This window comes from Haliotis cracherodii, unplaced genomic scaffold, assembly GCF_022045235.1.
Source record: "Haliotis cracherodii isolate W230 unplaced genomic scaffold, xgHalCrac1.p SCAF_19, whole genome shotgun sequence".
In the NCBI taxonomy this organism is placed as follows: domain Eukaryota; kingdom Metazoa; phylum Mollusca; class Gastropoda; order Lepetellida; family Haliotidae; genus Haliotis; species Haliotis cracherodii.
Window position 1 is genome coordinate 17068675 of NW_027266274.1, and position 18053 is coordinate 17086727.

Below are 18053 nucleotides of genomic sequence, written 5' to 3' on the forward strand. Positions count from 1 at the left end.
GGGGTAATATTTTCTTCTAGACTGATTTGGACGCAATCATGTGAGAACCTGGCAGCTCAGGCTGTTAAGGCATGCATCCCTGTTTATAAATTATTCCAAAAAAATTCATTCTTATCATTCTCCACAGCTTGTAGAATATTTGATTGTAAAATAAGTCCTATACTTGTATATGGTGCAGAAATTTGGGGGCTAAGGTATTTTACATGTATAGAGAAAGTTCAAATTTCATATTTTAAATATTTTCTTGGTGTAGGTAAATATGCCTCACACACAGCTATCTTAGGGGAAACTGGCCGCCACTATATGTTTGTCCAGAGTCAGGTCAGAGCTATAAATTATTGGCTAAAATTATTGCACATCCGATCAAATAGATATCCTGTACAAAGTTATTACTTCCTTAAAAAGCTAGATGAGAAAGGTAATCACAGCTGGGTGACAGATCTTAAAAATTGCTTATATGTTAATGGTTTTTCATATGTCTGGGACTACCCAAATGTTGGTGATGTAAATATTTTTTTGTATCAATTTCAGGAAAGACTAAAAGATGTTGCCTCTCAAAATTGGTTTGTAAAATTGTCTGCTTCCAAATATTTATCTCATTATTCAAATGTTAAATCTTTGCTGAATGTAGAAAAATAAATTGATTCTTTGCAGGATGAATCTCTCGGAAGAACCTTTTGTAAATTTAGGATTAGCTTGCATAATTTTAATGTTGAGTTTCTACGTAAAACCCCCTCAGATAATGAAAATAGTGTATGTAGATATTGTAACAAGGGTTGTATTGAAAATGAAGACCATGTCTTTTTCACTTGTGAATATTACCAGGCTTTACGGAGACATTGTATTACCCAACTACAGGATATGTATGACGGTTACCTGTCACTTCCAAATATTCCTAACTGCAAAAATGTCAATGTAATAAAACTGACTTCTGTATACCTGTATAAGATATTTAAATTTAGAAAAGAGGTTAAGGATCAGTAATAGAAATAGCAATAAGTAGAAGAATTAAGGAAACGAAACTGAGTTCATTATGAGTTTGGTAATGAAATATTACAATGTAACTTCAAGTCGATATTTTCACTCATTGAAATTACACTTTATACCGAAACAACTTTCAGTTCTAGTATATACTTTAAATTTACGTCGTTCTTAATCATACACAATAATATTCGTTTCAACATATTTTCCCTGACAAAGATGAATTAGACTGGTTATACTTTGTGGGTTGGGGGTGAGGCGTGGGGGGTTGGGGGTGTTAGAGCATGAAAAAAAATAACTCAGTTATTCTATTTCAAACGATCTTTTTTATATAAATTTGAACAGCATTTAGGGACTCGTCAGTTATTCGTTGTTCGTCCCCAAATTAACAATAGACCACCGGACCAATATTAATATATTTTTACTGGTCCTTTAGAAAATGTACTAGACTCGGGCCAGCAGACCAGTGTCTAAGGCGCCGCAATTAGATGTGCAGAGCTGCGTCCCTTGTGCACACCAGAAACCAATGGTCCTGGGTTCGAATCTCGGTTCGCCCCGATTATGTTTCTAGGTTTGTCAGCACCATACCCGTGCTCACGGGTTTCACCAATGTGATCTACGTTGCGACCTGCATCACTTCGGGCTTTCTTCTACGTCCATTTGAAATGCCTTGAAGTGACAAATGGGAGGTATCGTGAGTATTGTACGTGCGCTTCTATAGATATATCGGCGGACATCACTGATCGGTTGACACTTGCCGCCAGGTGGCGTTGACAGAGAAAACTCTTAAGCATGGCTGACAGTTCTGAGCTACGAATCCTGAACGGGGTCAAACCTCCGGACAGTGCGGCGGAATCAGCCAATGACCTCGCAAAAAAGTTACAGAAAACTATGCTAAGGTTGGTAATTAATTTACATGATATTTTTTCGTGGTAAGAAATCGTGACAGAGTTGAACAGTGGTCTGAGAAGTTAATGTCAACAAGCAAGGTTCTCGTCCATGTCTGACCCGAGCTGCACGGAGTGAAGACCGCTAGAGAGACCTAAGTTTCTCAAGGGATCTACAACGTGTTGCACAAGTCACAATTACCTCTGCTTCAATTCCCGCGACCGATGGCGACGATTGTTGTCACCCAGTAATAGTTACATAATAATTGTTATAAGGATAGAATTTATCACGAACAAATTCAATTATCTTTCATCTACTGTGGATAAATAATTAATCAATTGTCATTTTGATGATGAACCACACACATATAAACTGACAAATATTATAGATGTAAGAATTGTGCAGGTACATGGGATCAGCTTTATAGGGTTAGAATTAAACTCAAAACTTTTCTAGCGAGGGTAAAGATAAAATGTCTTTGTAAACAACGAAGAAATTTGGAAATTTGTACTAGCATGCCCAAATTTCTCCAAGCCCTGGGCTAGTGTTAAGCTCTAAATCTGCCTAATGTTGGTGAAAAATCCCGAAGTGATGCAAGTTCTACTTGACATTCACCAATTTGGTGACGCCCACTAGTATGGTTACCATGGCAATGATCACGTTGAATGTAGGACCCATGATCCTGGAGTTCTGGCTCTGGCGCAAAAAAAGCAACATCCGTTTCCTTGAACAGTGAATTATGGTGCTTGGATATCTGGGACACTAACAGCATTTTGGGTTGTCATGATAAGTCTGACACAACCGGTCCTACTAAATAACGCCCCGGAGAAGGACACTAAATCTCCTTGCTGTTTTTTATTAGCTTTAAATGCTGGACAAGTAGGACTTGTTTTTATATCGATGCTGATATTGTTCCATGTGTTTTGGGAATCAATGTTATATGATCGTTCAAAAGATGATGTTCTTACAAAAATAATGGTACTGTGATCTTAAAACTATAGAATTCATCTAAATCCAAAATTCTGTTATTCTGCAGCCTGAGGATGCAGTTTAATTGCCTTTCTGCATCCATTCTCTACATTTTTGCATCACGTAAAATAGTAGGACCTATCATGACACCTAGAACATGACACTTGACCCATGTAAATCTGGGTTGGAATAGCACCCTTGCTTGTTGTAAGAGACGACTAACAGGTCAGGTAGTCAAGGCTCTGCTGACTTGGTTGATGCATCACAGCTCCAGATAAGCTGTGTACCTGTGTAAAATACACATCAGAAATGCAGAAATATGCAGTAAAATAAAATCCAAGCGTATCAAATACGCAACGAACATTACAGATAAGCTACAAAAATAAAACTTTTGCGTATCATCAAAATATTGTGAAGTAACCCTGCGTATTTTGAAATTATAAACGGGCATTCCGTCAACCTTGCCAAACTCCACGATGACAGTTACATCATGATCATTTGCCATCACACTTTCTTGTGGAAGTATCGTGGTATTTTTGAGTCCTATAAAGCTCTCGAACCCAAACAAAACCAGTTTGCAGGGACTAGATGAATAGTGTTTTTAAATATTTAACTTAAATACCCACATGTGTAAAAACTAGTGGGTAACAGAAATTTGAATACCCAGATAGAATTACTAATACCCAATGATTTTAAAATGCATGGGTAAAATACCCACAACACAAAAACCTGGAGCTCTGTGCATGTCATCTTATCCCAACTGTGTAGATCAATGCATTGTCAAGTCCAGACTCAATTATGTACAGACTGCCATCATATAGCTGGAATATTGCTGAGTGTAGCGTTAAACAACAAACAAATGCTGTGACAAGTCCTGGGTGCTGGTCAGTTGTCCCTCCGGCCATCAATCTGTTGACACTGGACAGGAACAATTCTCCAGAACTGTTGGAACATATCCACGTAGAACCACCATTAACATTGTCCGCACAGAATACGAGGCATTGACTTTTCAGTCCCCAACGAAATCTGGGGTAAAAGTATCAAAATTCTGCAGTAAAAAAAATAATCATTTCCCCTCAAACATTAACACAAACTCTTTAAAGTTTCTAAATCCCACTATTTGCTTAACAAAGGCTTAGAGAATTTTCATGATCCTGCTTTGCAATGAACATGATGAACTTATAATGTTGGGCCACCTTGGTAGTGGGAAGAAATAGGTTGTGTTAAAACCAGTTGAGTGTCAAGGTTTTGGTCGACATATGCAGGGTTTTACGCGATGCACAAATGTAGAGAATGGACATAGAAAATAAATGTACCGCATCCCGGGGAACGAACAATAACATTCATTGTACCTACAGCACACAAAGAGCCATTATTGGTGTCTGTTATTTCATCCATCAATCATGACCGCTGTCCACTTTATCATTGATTCATTCCAGACTCTAAAGTAATTATCAAAACATTTCATTACCTTACTGGGCCCTCACATTGCCTGTGAGGACCCTTAAAATTAATAATGGATTTCGAACTTGAATTTTCTTATGTAGGTGTATGTCATCTTGCTGGGATATAGTTGGGTGACTTTTACGAACGAAAAGCACTGCTTGCTCAATAGATATGTAGCTTGTTACACAGGATTCCTGATATGGTGTTCACTGAACAAGGCATACATGTGAAAGGTCAAGGTCACTAGAAGTAATAAGGGGGGAATATAGTCTAGATAAGCGGGCACAACTTGCTGTCATTGTTTATATAATCTAGAAAATAAGATTTACCGTAAACTAATAATTATTGCCTTAGAGACTTGTGCAAGTCTTGGAATAATGTTTTAATGCCGTGTTGAAAATAACACTATAATATGAGATTATCAACCTTTTTTTTTTATCATTTATGAAGGCTTCATATGTAGAAAGTCAAATTATGATGTTTTTTAGTGATTGTTGTATGTAGTCTTTTTTTGTTAATGGAAATGCAGGAACTGTATGTGTGGTGTTTTGATATGAATTTTATTTCTGCAGTAGCTGCATATTGATGATTTTATTTTAATTATCTAAATATTTGAATAACTCTTGTAAAATGATAACAATGTAACATTAATAAACTTCTTCCATTACATAAACATTGCATTAAGTTTAGTAATATCTCAGTCCAGTGTCTGAAATAACTGTCTGCCCGCCAGCACGTGGCTGGTAACTTTTCTGTCAGGCTCTCTGAAATTTTCCTCCACCTGTCCACCTGTCTGGCCGATGGTTCTAAGACTACTTACGTATTCAGTTTTATCATAACTTCTCATAGATTTTCAAGAAATGTTTGCATTATTTTAAATGAATCAAGATGTGATGTGTCTCTAATTGTTTGTGATTTTTCAATATTTTATATGTCTGAATGTGGGCAGGTAACTTTAAAGATGGGCAGGCAACATTTGTGGGTCACCTGCCCGACTGTCTTGTTAAGTTTTAAAATTATTTAAAACATTGCCTGCTTATACTACACTATTGCTGTATTAACAGTTAGGGGCGGTCGGGTAGCCCAGTGGTTAAAGCGTTCGCTCATCACGCCTAAGACCCGGGTTCGATTCCCGACATGGGTACAATGTGTGAAGCCCATTTCTGGTGTCCCCTGCCGTGATATTGCTGGAATATTGCTAAAAGCGGCATAAAACCATACTCACTCACTCACTATAAACAGTTTGTTAACTGGCCCGAAAATACTTCAGGTAGGACCTTTTACTGATATGAATTATCAATAAGTTTATTGATCACAATAAGGATGAACATGGACACAATCTATTTCTTTGGTTGCCATGGATACTCTATATTTGCATGACACAAAGCAGCTAACTCAGTGATGAAGGGTCATGTTTATTAGGTACAAATTAAATTCGATTGGTTCAGATCCGGAAATCCTCGATGCTCGTGTGTTATTCCAATAATGCAGGGGTGTTCAGTTAGTATGTCTGACTGGAAATAAAGTGGCGGGCAAGTGGGAAAATATGATTTACTTGCTCTTTGGCGAGTAGAAGGATGGCAGTAGGTGCATCACATACTTTGAAAGTAATTTGCATTTACCTTCTGTTTCACTACTCCTTGCTAGGGCTGACTATCGACATAGATTACAGATATCGATAATCGCTAACTGAATATCGATCAATAATCGATAAACATTAGGAAAGTAACTTTAAGCAAAAATGCATGAAAGTCCCGAAAGAAATCCACATGAACCATGTGTACTCCACTGGTGAGCAGTGACACGTTTACACATGGATTACTTTGTGAACATTTGTGATATAACAAAAACAGTTGCTTTCCATCTTGACAATTTACATAGTGACAATAACATGTCTGTTTTGGTAAAACTAAACTTTATTTCAGCACAACAGTTTATGTAGGTTATTACCGATTACAACTATTTCATATTGATAATGGTTAATATTTCTTCTCATCTACAATAATTCCTATTATCAATCTTTTCGCCAGCCCTTCTCCTTGCTAGATTAGACATGATCTGGTCCCAGCTGTTGCGTGGCATTAGTAAGCATGTGCAAAGACAGGCAGAGGACCAGCCTACTCACTGGATAAAAGTCGCAATTGTATTTCCATCAGTTAATTCCGATAGTTACTTCGAGATTGTTGTGTTCACGTTTCAAAGTTCTGAGTGATTTAGCAGGACAAGTTGAAAATCAGTCGGGCCAAGCCCAAGTACAGTATTCATGTTTCAAACAGTAAAAAAATCAACAAAACACGCTCAATATATTTTCCGTGTTTTGTGCACAATGCCTTTTGTCTGCTAACATTAGTTCATACCGGAAATATAAGAAACACAATAAAGTTTACAGACGTAAATGAATCGAAAATTCCAAATTGTTAAAAATCACTTCACATTTCCGTCGTCTGCACAATAGACTATTCAGGCATCATTTTATAGAAACATTGAATACTTTTGAGGCCGACCAGTTGTTGTAGTTGCTATCATTGAGGTCACCTGATACAAATCTCTTTTCTTATTTCCAATGTTATGGAAAGTAGTCATTGTAACTCTGCGATATCCAGATTGTGGAATGAACACTGGCACAACAGGAAGTACAATTTAAACGGTATATATAGTAATTTACCTTTAACACAAAATCCCGGAATCAAATAAAAAAAATAGATTACAACCACAAGTTTCAACACTTTTATTTCAAGTTAGAGGTCACAGGCCCAGAGAACATAACATTACAGGAATACAAGTACTGATAAAGTGACGTATACAATTTCAATGCATTCAATATGAATTTTGATAGCTGTACAATAGTAGGTTCATGATTAGATGACATCAGACGAACAAAGGATTCCAGTGACGGATTTGCAAAGTATTTAGGATCAATGTATCGATACCTTAAATCATTAAAAGCAGGGCATACAAGTGCAAAATGATATTCATTTTCCACTTGACTAATATTTAATCAAAGACAATATCTACACAAGCTACATTCTGGATCGATGCCTTTGCGTCTGCCCATTTCGATCATCAACTGATGACAGCCACATCTACATCTTGACAGCATTTGTTTCAGTAGTGTAGAGTAAAATTGATTTGTAGGTTGAATATGCCATTAGCTTTGGAAGAGTAAAATTGATTTTAGGTTTAATATGCCATTAGCTTTGGATTTGATGATATTGATGAATGTCATCGTTGGATGTTGTCATTGGATACACCTTGCTTAAACTGATTTCCAACATCTTGCATAATCCAGGCATAGCCACAGCCAAACTGGAAAAAGATGTGTAATATTTTAGTTGCCCAGGAAGTTCTGTTTACGCAATCCAGTCCATACAGCATCAGATACGTTTGCTTCGGAAGTCGGCCATTATTCATAGTGACTAGTTTAGCCCAATATTTTACACATTTTGTTACAAAGGTGAGAAATAATAGAGTCCGACAACTTTCTCCAAGAACAGCATCTTTACAAGCACTCAGAGGCAGATACAGAATTCTTTTTATATTATTAGTCTGAACTCTCTCAATTTGATCAACAACTTCGTATCCCCAAAGTTCGGAGCCGTATGTTAGGATGGGCAGAACCATGCTATCAAAAATCTTTAGTGCAGTCGTAATTGGTAAGCCACCACACATAGAGTGCAATCTGTATATGAGTAACCATACTTTCTCCACCTGCTTTGCCAACACCTGTTTCGATCTCGTCCAAACTAGTTTAGGTGAAATATAAAGACCAAGATATTTATATAAGGAAACAGTTTCGATCTGAGAGCCCCTGTAATACCATTTTTCATACTGCCGTAGATATCCACCATTTCGGAATACAACAATCTTCGATTTTTATATATTTAGGTTCATACCCCATTTTTCACAGAAGTTGCTAACGTAGTTTATTTGTTCTTGGAGTTTGCCCGGGGAATCTGCTGAGTTAGCAACATCATCAGCATAGAGAAGTGAACATATATTAGGATAATCTTCAGATATGAAAATGACTCTGCCCTTTCCTGAATCCAGCTTGATTTTCATAAATAACATTATTTTCATGAGACCAATTTTGGAGTCTCTGGTTTAATATTTTTGTGAAAACCTTTCCATTCACTGGTAATAGAGAGACTCCTCTGTAGTTGTTTGGATCAGATAAAGTGCCATATTTATGAAGAGGGCATATGATTGCCTTGCACCAGTCAATCGGGAAATTCCCAGTTTTCATTATTTCATTAAACAAATTCATAAGTATCAGAGATATTTGAAATGAAGAATGTTAAAGTAATTCCGATGGAATTCCATCATAACCTGCAGCTTTATGACATTTAAGATAACTGTGACTTCCAGAAGGGTTATGTCTCTATTGCGTTGATCAGGTAGTCCTTCATTGTTACAAGGGGGCACGGGTGGCCCAGTCATCTGAGGCGCTGCGATTCGCTGTGCAGAGTTGCGTCCCTTGGGCACGCCAGAAACCTAGGATTGTTGGTTTGAATCCCGGTTCGCCCCAATTACGTTTCTAGGTTTGTCAGCACCATACCCGTGCTCGTGGGTTTCACCGAAGTGGTAAACGTCTGAGACCTGCATCACTTCGGGCTTTCCTCCCACATTAAGCTGACACGCCGCGATATAACTGGAATAATGTTAAAAGCGGCGTTAAACCCAACTCACAGACTCACTCACTCATTGTTACAATCTGAATCATGCTCAAATAAATGTTGATTAACTTTATAATAATGGAGGTGGTTTGCCTGTATACAGTAACTGTTTAAAGTAATTATGCCATTCAGTGCCACTGACTTTGCTACCTGTAGAAGACGAGTTGGTCTTTTTAAATGATTTAATAGATTTCCACAGTTCATCAGGGTTGTCACGAATACTATAAAGTTTATCTCTGATTCCTTGGCGATAACACGATTTACTATCGTGACACACTGATTTAAATATTTGCTTCTTTTGTTTATAAATTTGCAAATCAAGTGAAGCGTCAGTCAATCAAAATTTGTCTACGGCCCGATACTTTTCACGCTTGGCTGTCTCACGCTGCATGTTCCGCCACGCGAACTGTCGGGCGGATATAGAGTCATGTGACTCATGTCGTCTGCTCATCGAAGCATCTGCCCACTTGAAAATATGGGATATCTTATTTACGGCGTTATCAATATCCTTATAAATTTCAGCATTAATATCCTCAATCAGTGATTTTGAAACATCATCTTTGGTTGGAGTTGAGGCATTGCCAGTGCTAATCAAACAATAAACCCTGTGGTTGGAGTTGAGACGTTGCCAGTGCTAATCCAACTATATAGGCTGTGGTTGGAGTTGAGATGTTGCCAGTGCTAATCCAACTATATAGGCTGTGGTTGGAGTTGAGACGTTGCCAGTGCTAATCCAACTATATAAGCAGTGGTTAGAGTTGCCAGTGCTAATCCAACTATATAGGCTGTGGTTAGAGTTGAGACGTTGCCAGTGCTAATCCAACTATATAGGCTGTGGTTAGAGTTGAGACGTTGCCAGTGCTAATCCAACTATATAGGCTGTGGTTAGAGTTGAGTCGTTGCCAGTGCTGATCCAACTATATAGGCAGTGATTAGAGTTGCCAGTGCTAATCCAACAATATAGGCAGTGGTTAGAGTTGTCAGTGCTAATCCAACTATGTAGGCTGTGGTTAGAGTTGAGTCGTTGCCAGTGCTGATATAGGTATAAAGGCTGTGGTGGAGACAATGAGTGTTTGAGATGTGTTCGCTGTTGCAGGTTGAAGGGAGACTTCATGACGGGGGAGGGTCGTGGCGTCAACTACACGGAACTGGCCAAGAGTGACGTGTTCCAGGAGTACAAGACTCAGACGGCGCTGCTGCACAACGTGAGTCTGGAGACTCTCTCACAGAATCAACTCAAAGCTTTCTTTATCAGTATCCTACACTATAAGGTGAATACGATTCGTATCACAAATATAGGGTAACGAATACAATAACAATTTAGCATTTGATGTATTAATTGCTATAAAAAACAATTTCGAAGGGAAACATCACTTGTGAATAAATTTCTGTGTAGATTTTAGGTTAAACAAAATAAATAATATGGAAACTTGTGACATATTTTTACCCAATATGTATATGAACAAAGAGAAAATGTTGCAGAATGTATCATTTGAAAAGCATATTAAAGTATACCGTTAGTGACCGATAATACCGTGCAGCCCTACCATCAGGAACCGGTAATACCGTGAAGCCCTACCATCAGGAACCGGTAATACCGTGCAGCCCTACCATCAGGGACTGGTAATACCATGCAGCCCTACCATCAGGGACTGGTAATACCATGCAGCCCTACCATCAGGGACTGGTAATACCGTGCAGCCCTACCATCAGGGACTGGTAATACCGTGCAGCCCTACCATCAGGGACCGGTAATACCATGCAGCCCTACCATCAGGGACTGGTAATACCCTGCAGCCCTACCATCAGGAACCGGTAATACTGTGCAGCCCTACCATTAGGGACCGGTAATACTATGCAGCCCTACCATCAGGGACCGGTAATACCGTGCAGCCCTACCATCAGGGACTGGTAATACCGTGCAACCCTACCATCAGGGACTGGTAATACCGTGCAGCCCTACCATCAGGGACCGGTAATACCATGCAGCCCTACCATCAGGGACTGGTAATACCATGCAGCCCTACCATCAGGGACCGGTAATACTGTGCAGCCCTACCATCAGGGACTGGTAATACTGTGCAGCCCTACCATCAGGGACCGGTAATACTGTGCAGCCCTACCATCAGGGACTGGTAATACCGTGCAGCCCTACCATCAGGGACTGGTAATACTGTGCAGCCCTACCATCAGGGACTGGTAATACTGTGCAGCCCTCCCATCAGGGACTGGTAATACCGTGCAGCCCTACCATCAGGGACCGGTAATACCGTGCAGCCCTACCATCAGGGACTGGTAATACCGTGCAGCCCTACCATCAGGGACTGGTAATACCGTGCACCCCTACCATCAGGGACTGGTAATACTGTGCAGCCCTCCCATCAGGGACTGGTAATACCGTGTAGCCCTACCATCAGGGACTGGTAATACAGTGCAGCCCTACCATCAGGGACTGGTAATACCGTGCAGCCCTACCATCAGGGACTGGTAATACCGTGCAGCCCTACCATCAGGGACTGGTAATACCGTGCAGCCCTACCATCAGGGACGGGTAATACCGTGCAGCCCTACCATCAGGGACGGGTAATACCGTGTAGCCCTACCATCAGGGACCGGTAATACCGTGCAGCCCTACCATCAGGGACCGGTAATACCGTGCAGCCCTACCATCAGGGACTGGTAATACCGTGCAGCCCTACCATCAGGGACCCGTAATACGGTGCAGCCCTACCATCAGGGACCGGTAATACCGTGCAACCCTACCATCAGGGACTGGTAATACCAGTGGGTTACCATGGTTATATACCATCACACACCTGCACTGGTCCACCATTGTGACATCAGTGGGTTCCCATGGTTACATACCATCACACACCTGCACTGGTCCACCATTGTGACATCAGTGGGTTACCATGTCTACATACCACCACACACCTGCACTGGACCACCATTGTGACATCACTGGGTTACCATGGTTTCATACCATCACACACCTGCACTGGTCCACCATTGTGACATCACTGGGTTACCATGGTTACATACCATCACACACCTCCACTGGACCACCATTGTGACATCACTGTGTTACCATGGTTATATACCATCACACACCTGCACTGGTCCACCATTGTGACATCACTGGGTTACCATGGTTATATACCATCACACATACATGTACATGACCCCCACATAGAGAGATATGTGAGCCCAATATGACATTTATTATGACGCAAATCTTGGCAGTAGAGTATAACAAGCATGTCGTTGTTGCAACTGCTAATATATTATGGCTACTACGACTGTTGGGAAAACTAAGCCTGTTGCAAAGGTAGTGAGAAACAGCCTCCACCCAGGCCATCATAAATCAGGGCCCCTGTTTGTTCTTGTTATCTCCGCTTCCTGACCGCCCCCAGGCCCTCCACTCTACCCTCACTACTGTACACTACTGCAGGCCTCAAAGTCGCGACTAAAACAGTCGACAATGCAACCTAGATTTCAATTTGTCTACTGGCTAAAATTCAGAGGTAGCCACATGACTACCTTGAAAAATATCTTGTTGCAACTAAATTCTATTGCTATAGATATGTAGACACAAAATTAAACATGTCTGTAATTCCTCCTTAAGTCAACAATGAACTGAAATACATAAATATTAATGTAAATAGTATTTTATTTAAGTTGATAGTTTATTGGATAAGCAAGGATATTCCTGTGTAATCTAGTAACATAAATTGTTTGAGTCGCAAATAATAAAACTCAAGTACAGTTTCCACTAATATCATGAATATACAATTTCAAGACTATGCTGTGACTTGTACATATAAAGTTATTTGATAAAAGATCATTTCAAATGCTTTTGGCTACCTACACTATTGGATTGACGTCTTAATTTTACCACTGGCTACCTGGAAAAAAATACTTGTAGCCATATGGCTACTTGAGGCCCATACTGGACTGTAATGATTGCCTCACCTCATAAATGCAAGTGGCAGATCTTGTTGAGGAGCCTTGCAATCATTTCAATTGTTTATTGTGCGCTTTTTTATATATGTAATTGTTTCCATGTGAACTTTGAACCATACTCCAAGATTAATGGTATGTCAACCCTGACAACAGTACCCTGTATCTACCCTGACAACAGTATCCTGTATCTACCCTGACAACAGTACCCTGTATCTACCCTGACAACTGTACCCTGTATCTACCCTGACAACAGTACCCTGTATCTACCCTGACAACGGTACGCTGACAACAGTACCCTGTATCTACCCTGACAACAGTACCCTGACAACAGTACCCTGACAACAGTACCCTGTATCTACCCTGACAACAGTACCCTGTATCTACCCTGACAACAGTACCCTGTATCTACCCTGACAACGGTTCCTGACAACAGTACCCTGTGTATCTACCCTAACAACTGTACCCTGTATCTACTCTGATAACAGTACCCTGACAACAGTACCCTGTATCTACCCTGACAATGGTACCCTGACAACAGTACCCAGCTGTATCTACCCTGACAACAGTACCCTGTATCTACCCTGACAACAGTACCCAGCTGAATCTACCCTTGTCACGGTGATGCTTCGAGAATCATATTTCCAGTAGACAGATGGGGTCCTTGTTATCGCCCATGTCGAGTAGATGAACATTTCACCGTGACATAGCATCTTCATCTCTCGGGGAACAAGGGAATGTATCTTGACTGAACCCAACCAGGAGTGACCTAGAGGATGTTGACCCTTCAAGATAGTGACCTTACAGCCGTGGACATTAGACTTAGAAAGAACAACTGGAAATGTCTTTGTGAACTTGTGAACAATATTCAGACTCAGATTCCTGGAATTCTGTTTTTTTCTTCTCAGAATGATGTAAAATGCACTTATTTTATTCCTTGTTTTTAATTTTTAAAAATTGGGGGTGGGGGGCATGGCCCCCAAACAGCAGTTTGGCGATGTTCCTTCAAGAAAAAGTTTTGCTCTTCTCATGTCTGAATATTAGGCCTTTGATACACACAGCATTTTGCGATGTGGAAACTCCATAAAAGCTTCAGGAAAACTCCAGGAAGATATATTGACATTTGGAAAGAGGTTATCCTGGGGAGATGTATTGGCCATTATTGGAATTCAGAAGGTCAGAACAGATTAAGTCTGCTCTGGTTGATGAGCAATAGATGAGGTAATGCGGTTTGCTTGTGGGTGTATTTCTAATTTGTCCAGTTGATTTGTTAATAAATAGCTGAGATGAGGTGGGCGTGACATTGGGCTGGTGAGGTAGGCTGGTGAAGGGGTGAGGTAGACAGGAGAAGGGGGTGGTGAGGTAGACAGGAGAAGGGGGGGTGAGGTAGACAGGAGAAGGGGGTGGTAAGGTAGACAGGAGAAGGGGGTGATGAGGTAGACAAGAGAAGGGGTGGTGAGGTAAACAGGAGAAGGGAGTGGTGAGGTAGACAGCAGAAGGGGGTGGCTATGTAGACAGGAGATGGTGAAGTAGACAGAAGGGGGGTGAGTTAGACAGGAGAAGGGGGTGGTGAGGTAGACAAGAGAAGGGGTGGTGAGGTAAATAGGAGAAGGGAGTGGTGAGGTAGACAGCAGAAGGGGGTGGCTATGTAGACAGGAGATGGTGAAGTAGACAGAAGGGGGGTGAGTTAGACAGGAGAAGGGGGTGGTGAGGTAGACAGGAGAAGGGGGGTGATGAGGTAGACAAGAGAAGGGGTGGTGAGGTAAACAGGAGAAGGGAGTGGTGAGGTAGACAGCAGAAGGGGGTGGCTATGTAGACAGGAGATGGTGAAGTAGTCAGAAGGGGGGTGAGGTAGACAGGAGAAGGGGGTGGTGAGGTAGACAGGAGAAGGGGGTGGTGAAGTTGACAGGAGAAGGGGGTGGTGAGGTAGACAGGAGAAGGGGGTGGTGAGGTAGACAGGAGAATGGGGTGGTGAGGTTGACAGGAGAAGGGGGTGGTGAGGTAGACAGGAGAAGGGGGGTGAGGTAGACAGGAGAAGGGGGTGGTGAGGTAGACAGGAGAAGGGGGGTGAGGTAGACAGGAGAAGGGGGTGGTGAGGTAGACAGGAGAAGGGGGTGGTGAGGTTGACAGGAGAAGGGGGTGGTGAGGTAGACAGGAGAAGGGGGTGGTGAGGTAGACAGGAGAAGGGGGTGGTGAGGTTGACAGGAGAAGGGGGTGGTGAGGTAGACAGGAGAAGGGGGTGGTGAGGTAGACAGGAGAATGGGGTGGTGAGGTAGACAGGAGAAGGGGGGTGAGGTAGACAGAAGGGGGTGGTGAGGTAGACAGGCGAAGGGGGTGATGAGGTAGACAGGAGAAGGGGGGGTGAGGTAGACAGGAGAAGGGGGTGGTGAGGTAGACAGAAGGGAGTGGTGAGGTAGACAGGCGAAGGGGGTGATGAGGTAGACAGGAGAAGGGGGTGATGAGGTAGACAGGAGAAGGGGGGTGAGGTAGACAGGAGAAGGGGGTGGTGAGGTAGACAGAAGGGAGTGGTGAGGTAGACAGGCGAAGGGGGTGATGAGGTAGACAGGAGAAGGGGGTGGTGAGGTAGACAGGAGAAGGGGGTGGTGAGGTAGACAGGAGAATAGGGTGGTGAGGTAGACAGGAGAAGGGGGGTGAGGTAGACAGGCGAAGGGGGTGATGAGGTAGACAGGAGAAGGGGGGTGAGGTAGACAGGAGAAGGGGGTGATGAGGTAGACAGGAGAAGGGGGTGAGGTAGACAGGAGAAGGGGGTGGTGAGGTAGACAGGAGAAGGGGGTGGTGAGGTAGACAGGAGAAGGGGGTGAGGTAGACAGGAAAAGGGGGCGGTGAGGTAGACAGGAGAATGGGGTGGTGAGGTAGACAGGAGAAGGGGGTGGTGAGGTAGACAGAATGGGGTGGTGAGGTAGACAGGAGAAGGGGGTGAGGTAGACAGGAGAAGGGGGTGGTGAGGTAGACAGAAGGGAGTGGTGAGGTAGACAGGCGAAGGGGGTGATGAGGTAGACAGGAGAAGGGGGGTGAGGTAGACAGGAGAATGGGGTGGTGAGGTAGACAGGAGAATGGGGTGGTGAGGTAGACAGGAGAAGGGGGTGGTGAGGTAGACAAGAGAAGGGGTGGTGAGGTAAACAGGAGAAGGGAGTGGTGAGGTAGACAGCAGAAGGGGGTGGCTATGTAGACAGGAGATGGTGAAGTAGACAGAAGGGGGGTGAGTTAGACAGGAGAAGGGGGTGGTGAGGTAGACAGGAGAAGGGGGTGGTGAGGTAGACAGGAGAAGCGGGTGGTGAGGTAGACAGGAGAAGGGGGGTGGTGAGGTAGACAGGAGAAGGGAGTGGTGAGGTAGACAAGAGAAGGGTGTGGTGAGGTAGACAGGAGATGGTGAGGTAGACAGGAAAAGGGAGTGGTGAGGTAGACAGGAGAAGGGGTGGTGAGGTAGACAGGAGAAGGGGGTGGTGGTCAGGTAGACAGGAGAAGGGGGTGGTGAGGTAGACAGGAGATGGTGAGGTAGACAGGAGAATGGAGTGGTGAGGTAGACAGGAGATGGTGAGGTAGACAGGAGAAGGGAGTGGTGAGGTAGACAAAAGGGAGTGGTGAGGTAGACAGGAGAATGGGGTGGTGAGGTAGACAGGAGAAGGGGGTGGTGAGGTAGACAGAAGGGAGTGGTGAGGTAGACAGGAGAAGGGGGTGGTGAGGTAGACAGGAGATGGTGAGGTAGACAGGAGATGGTGAGGTAGACAGGAGAAGGGAGTGGTGAGGTAGACAGGAGATGGTGAGGTAGACAGGAGAAGGGAGTGGTTAGGTAGACAAAATGGAGTGGTGAGGTAGACAGGAGAATGGGGTGGTGAGGTAGACAGGAGAAGGGGGTGGTGAGGTAGACAGAAGGGAGTGGTGAGGTAGACAGGAGAAGGGGGGTGAGTTAGACAGGAGAAGGGGGTGGTGAGGTAGACAGGAGAAGGGAGTGGTGAGGTAGACAGGAGAAGGTGAGGTAGACAGGAGATGGTGAGGTAGACAGGAGACGGGAGTGGTGAGGTAGACAGAAGGGAGTGGTGAGGTAGACAGGAGATGGTGAGGTAGACAGGAAAAGGGAGTGGTGAGGTAGACAGGAGAAGGGGGTGGTGAGGTAGACAGGAGAAGCGGGTGGTGAGGTAGTTATAGTATATTTTATCAACAACCAGACCTGATCGTCACAGGTGGAACGAGCATTCATTGAAACAGCCATCTGCATAATGCTACCCATGAAACAGGGCCATATGACACAGTTGAACCTATCTACTCAACTCGAAAGGTTGCACGGGAATCACGCACGCACGAATACAGTGATAGCATTAGATTTCATGATGTATCAGGGCAAGCTGATGCAAAAGGTTTCGTTGTTAAAATATTTGAATACTTTAAGGCTGAAAGTTAAAGACATTCGCCCTTCTTTGACATTTCAAAGTACATGAAAAGAAGAATTCATGCGTTACAGCTTCCCAAACAAACTGTAGTTAAGATTTTGAACTCTCATAAAAACACATGCTCCCCTGCACATCCCTTAGGGGGCATCTCAAAACAGGATAGGAAATTAAAATAGACGAGTAGAAGTCTATGCGCCTGTCTATTTGGACGAAATCTGGGTTAACGCCTGCCACACAGCGGCTACCAATGGTCTCACCCAGATACCAGAGAGCCACAGCGCAAGATCCCCCCTGGTAAAGGGGAGCGCCTGATTGTCTTCCATGCAGGCTCCCACAGAGGTTTCCTCCCTGGGTGTGATCTAGTGTTCAGATCCAGATCTACCATACCGAGATGAATAGTCAGGTTTTCACTGCGTATGTTGAGGAGCAGCTCCTCTTAGCACTGCCTGATAAATCCTTGGTGGTTATGGACAATGCTCCCTATCACAGTTGTCGAGACCCTATTAACCGTTGTCCAACCCCAAATTCCCCCAAAGGTGAGTTATGTCAGTGGTTGGACAACAGCCGCATTGCTCGGCCCACGAAAGCCAAAATAACTGACTACTTCCAACTGGTTCTTCAGAACAAACCCCCGCCCTCTTATTTTATTGACAACATGTTGGGAGACCTCGGTCACAAAGTGCTTAGACATCTTCCTTACCATTGTGACTTGAATCCCATCGAACTA

At 43.1% G+C, this 18053-nt stretch overlaps 1 protein-coding gene across 1 annotated transcript in view; it reads left to right on the plus strand.

Annotated features, from left to right (window-relative positions):
* The first annotated feature begins 1773 nt into the window (after nt 1-1773).
* Nucleotides 1774-18053, plus strand: part of LOC139467160 (uncharacterized) — a 38322-nt gene continuing 22042 nt past the window's right edge. Inside the window, exons 1-2 of the mRNA XM_071248880.1 lie at nt 1774-1880; nt 10054-10211. Of these exons, the coding sequence (XP_071104981.1) occupies nt 1774-1880; nt 10054-10211 (265 nt within the window). The remainder of the gene's footprint in view (nt 1881-10053; nt 10212-18053) is intronic.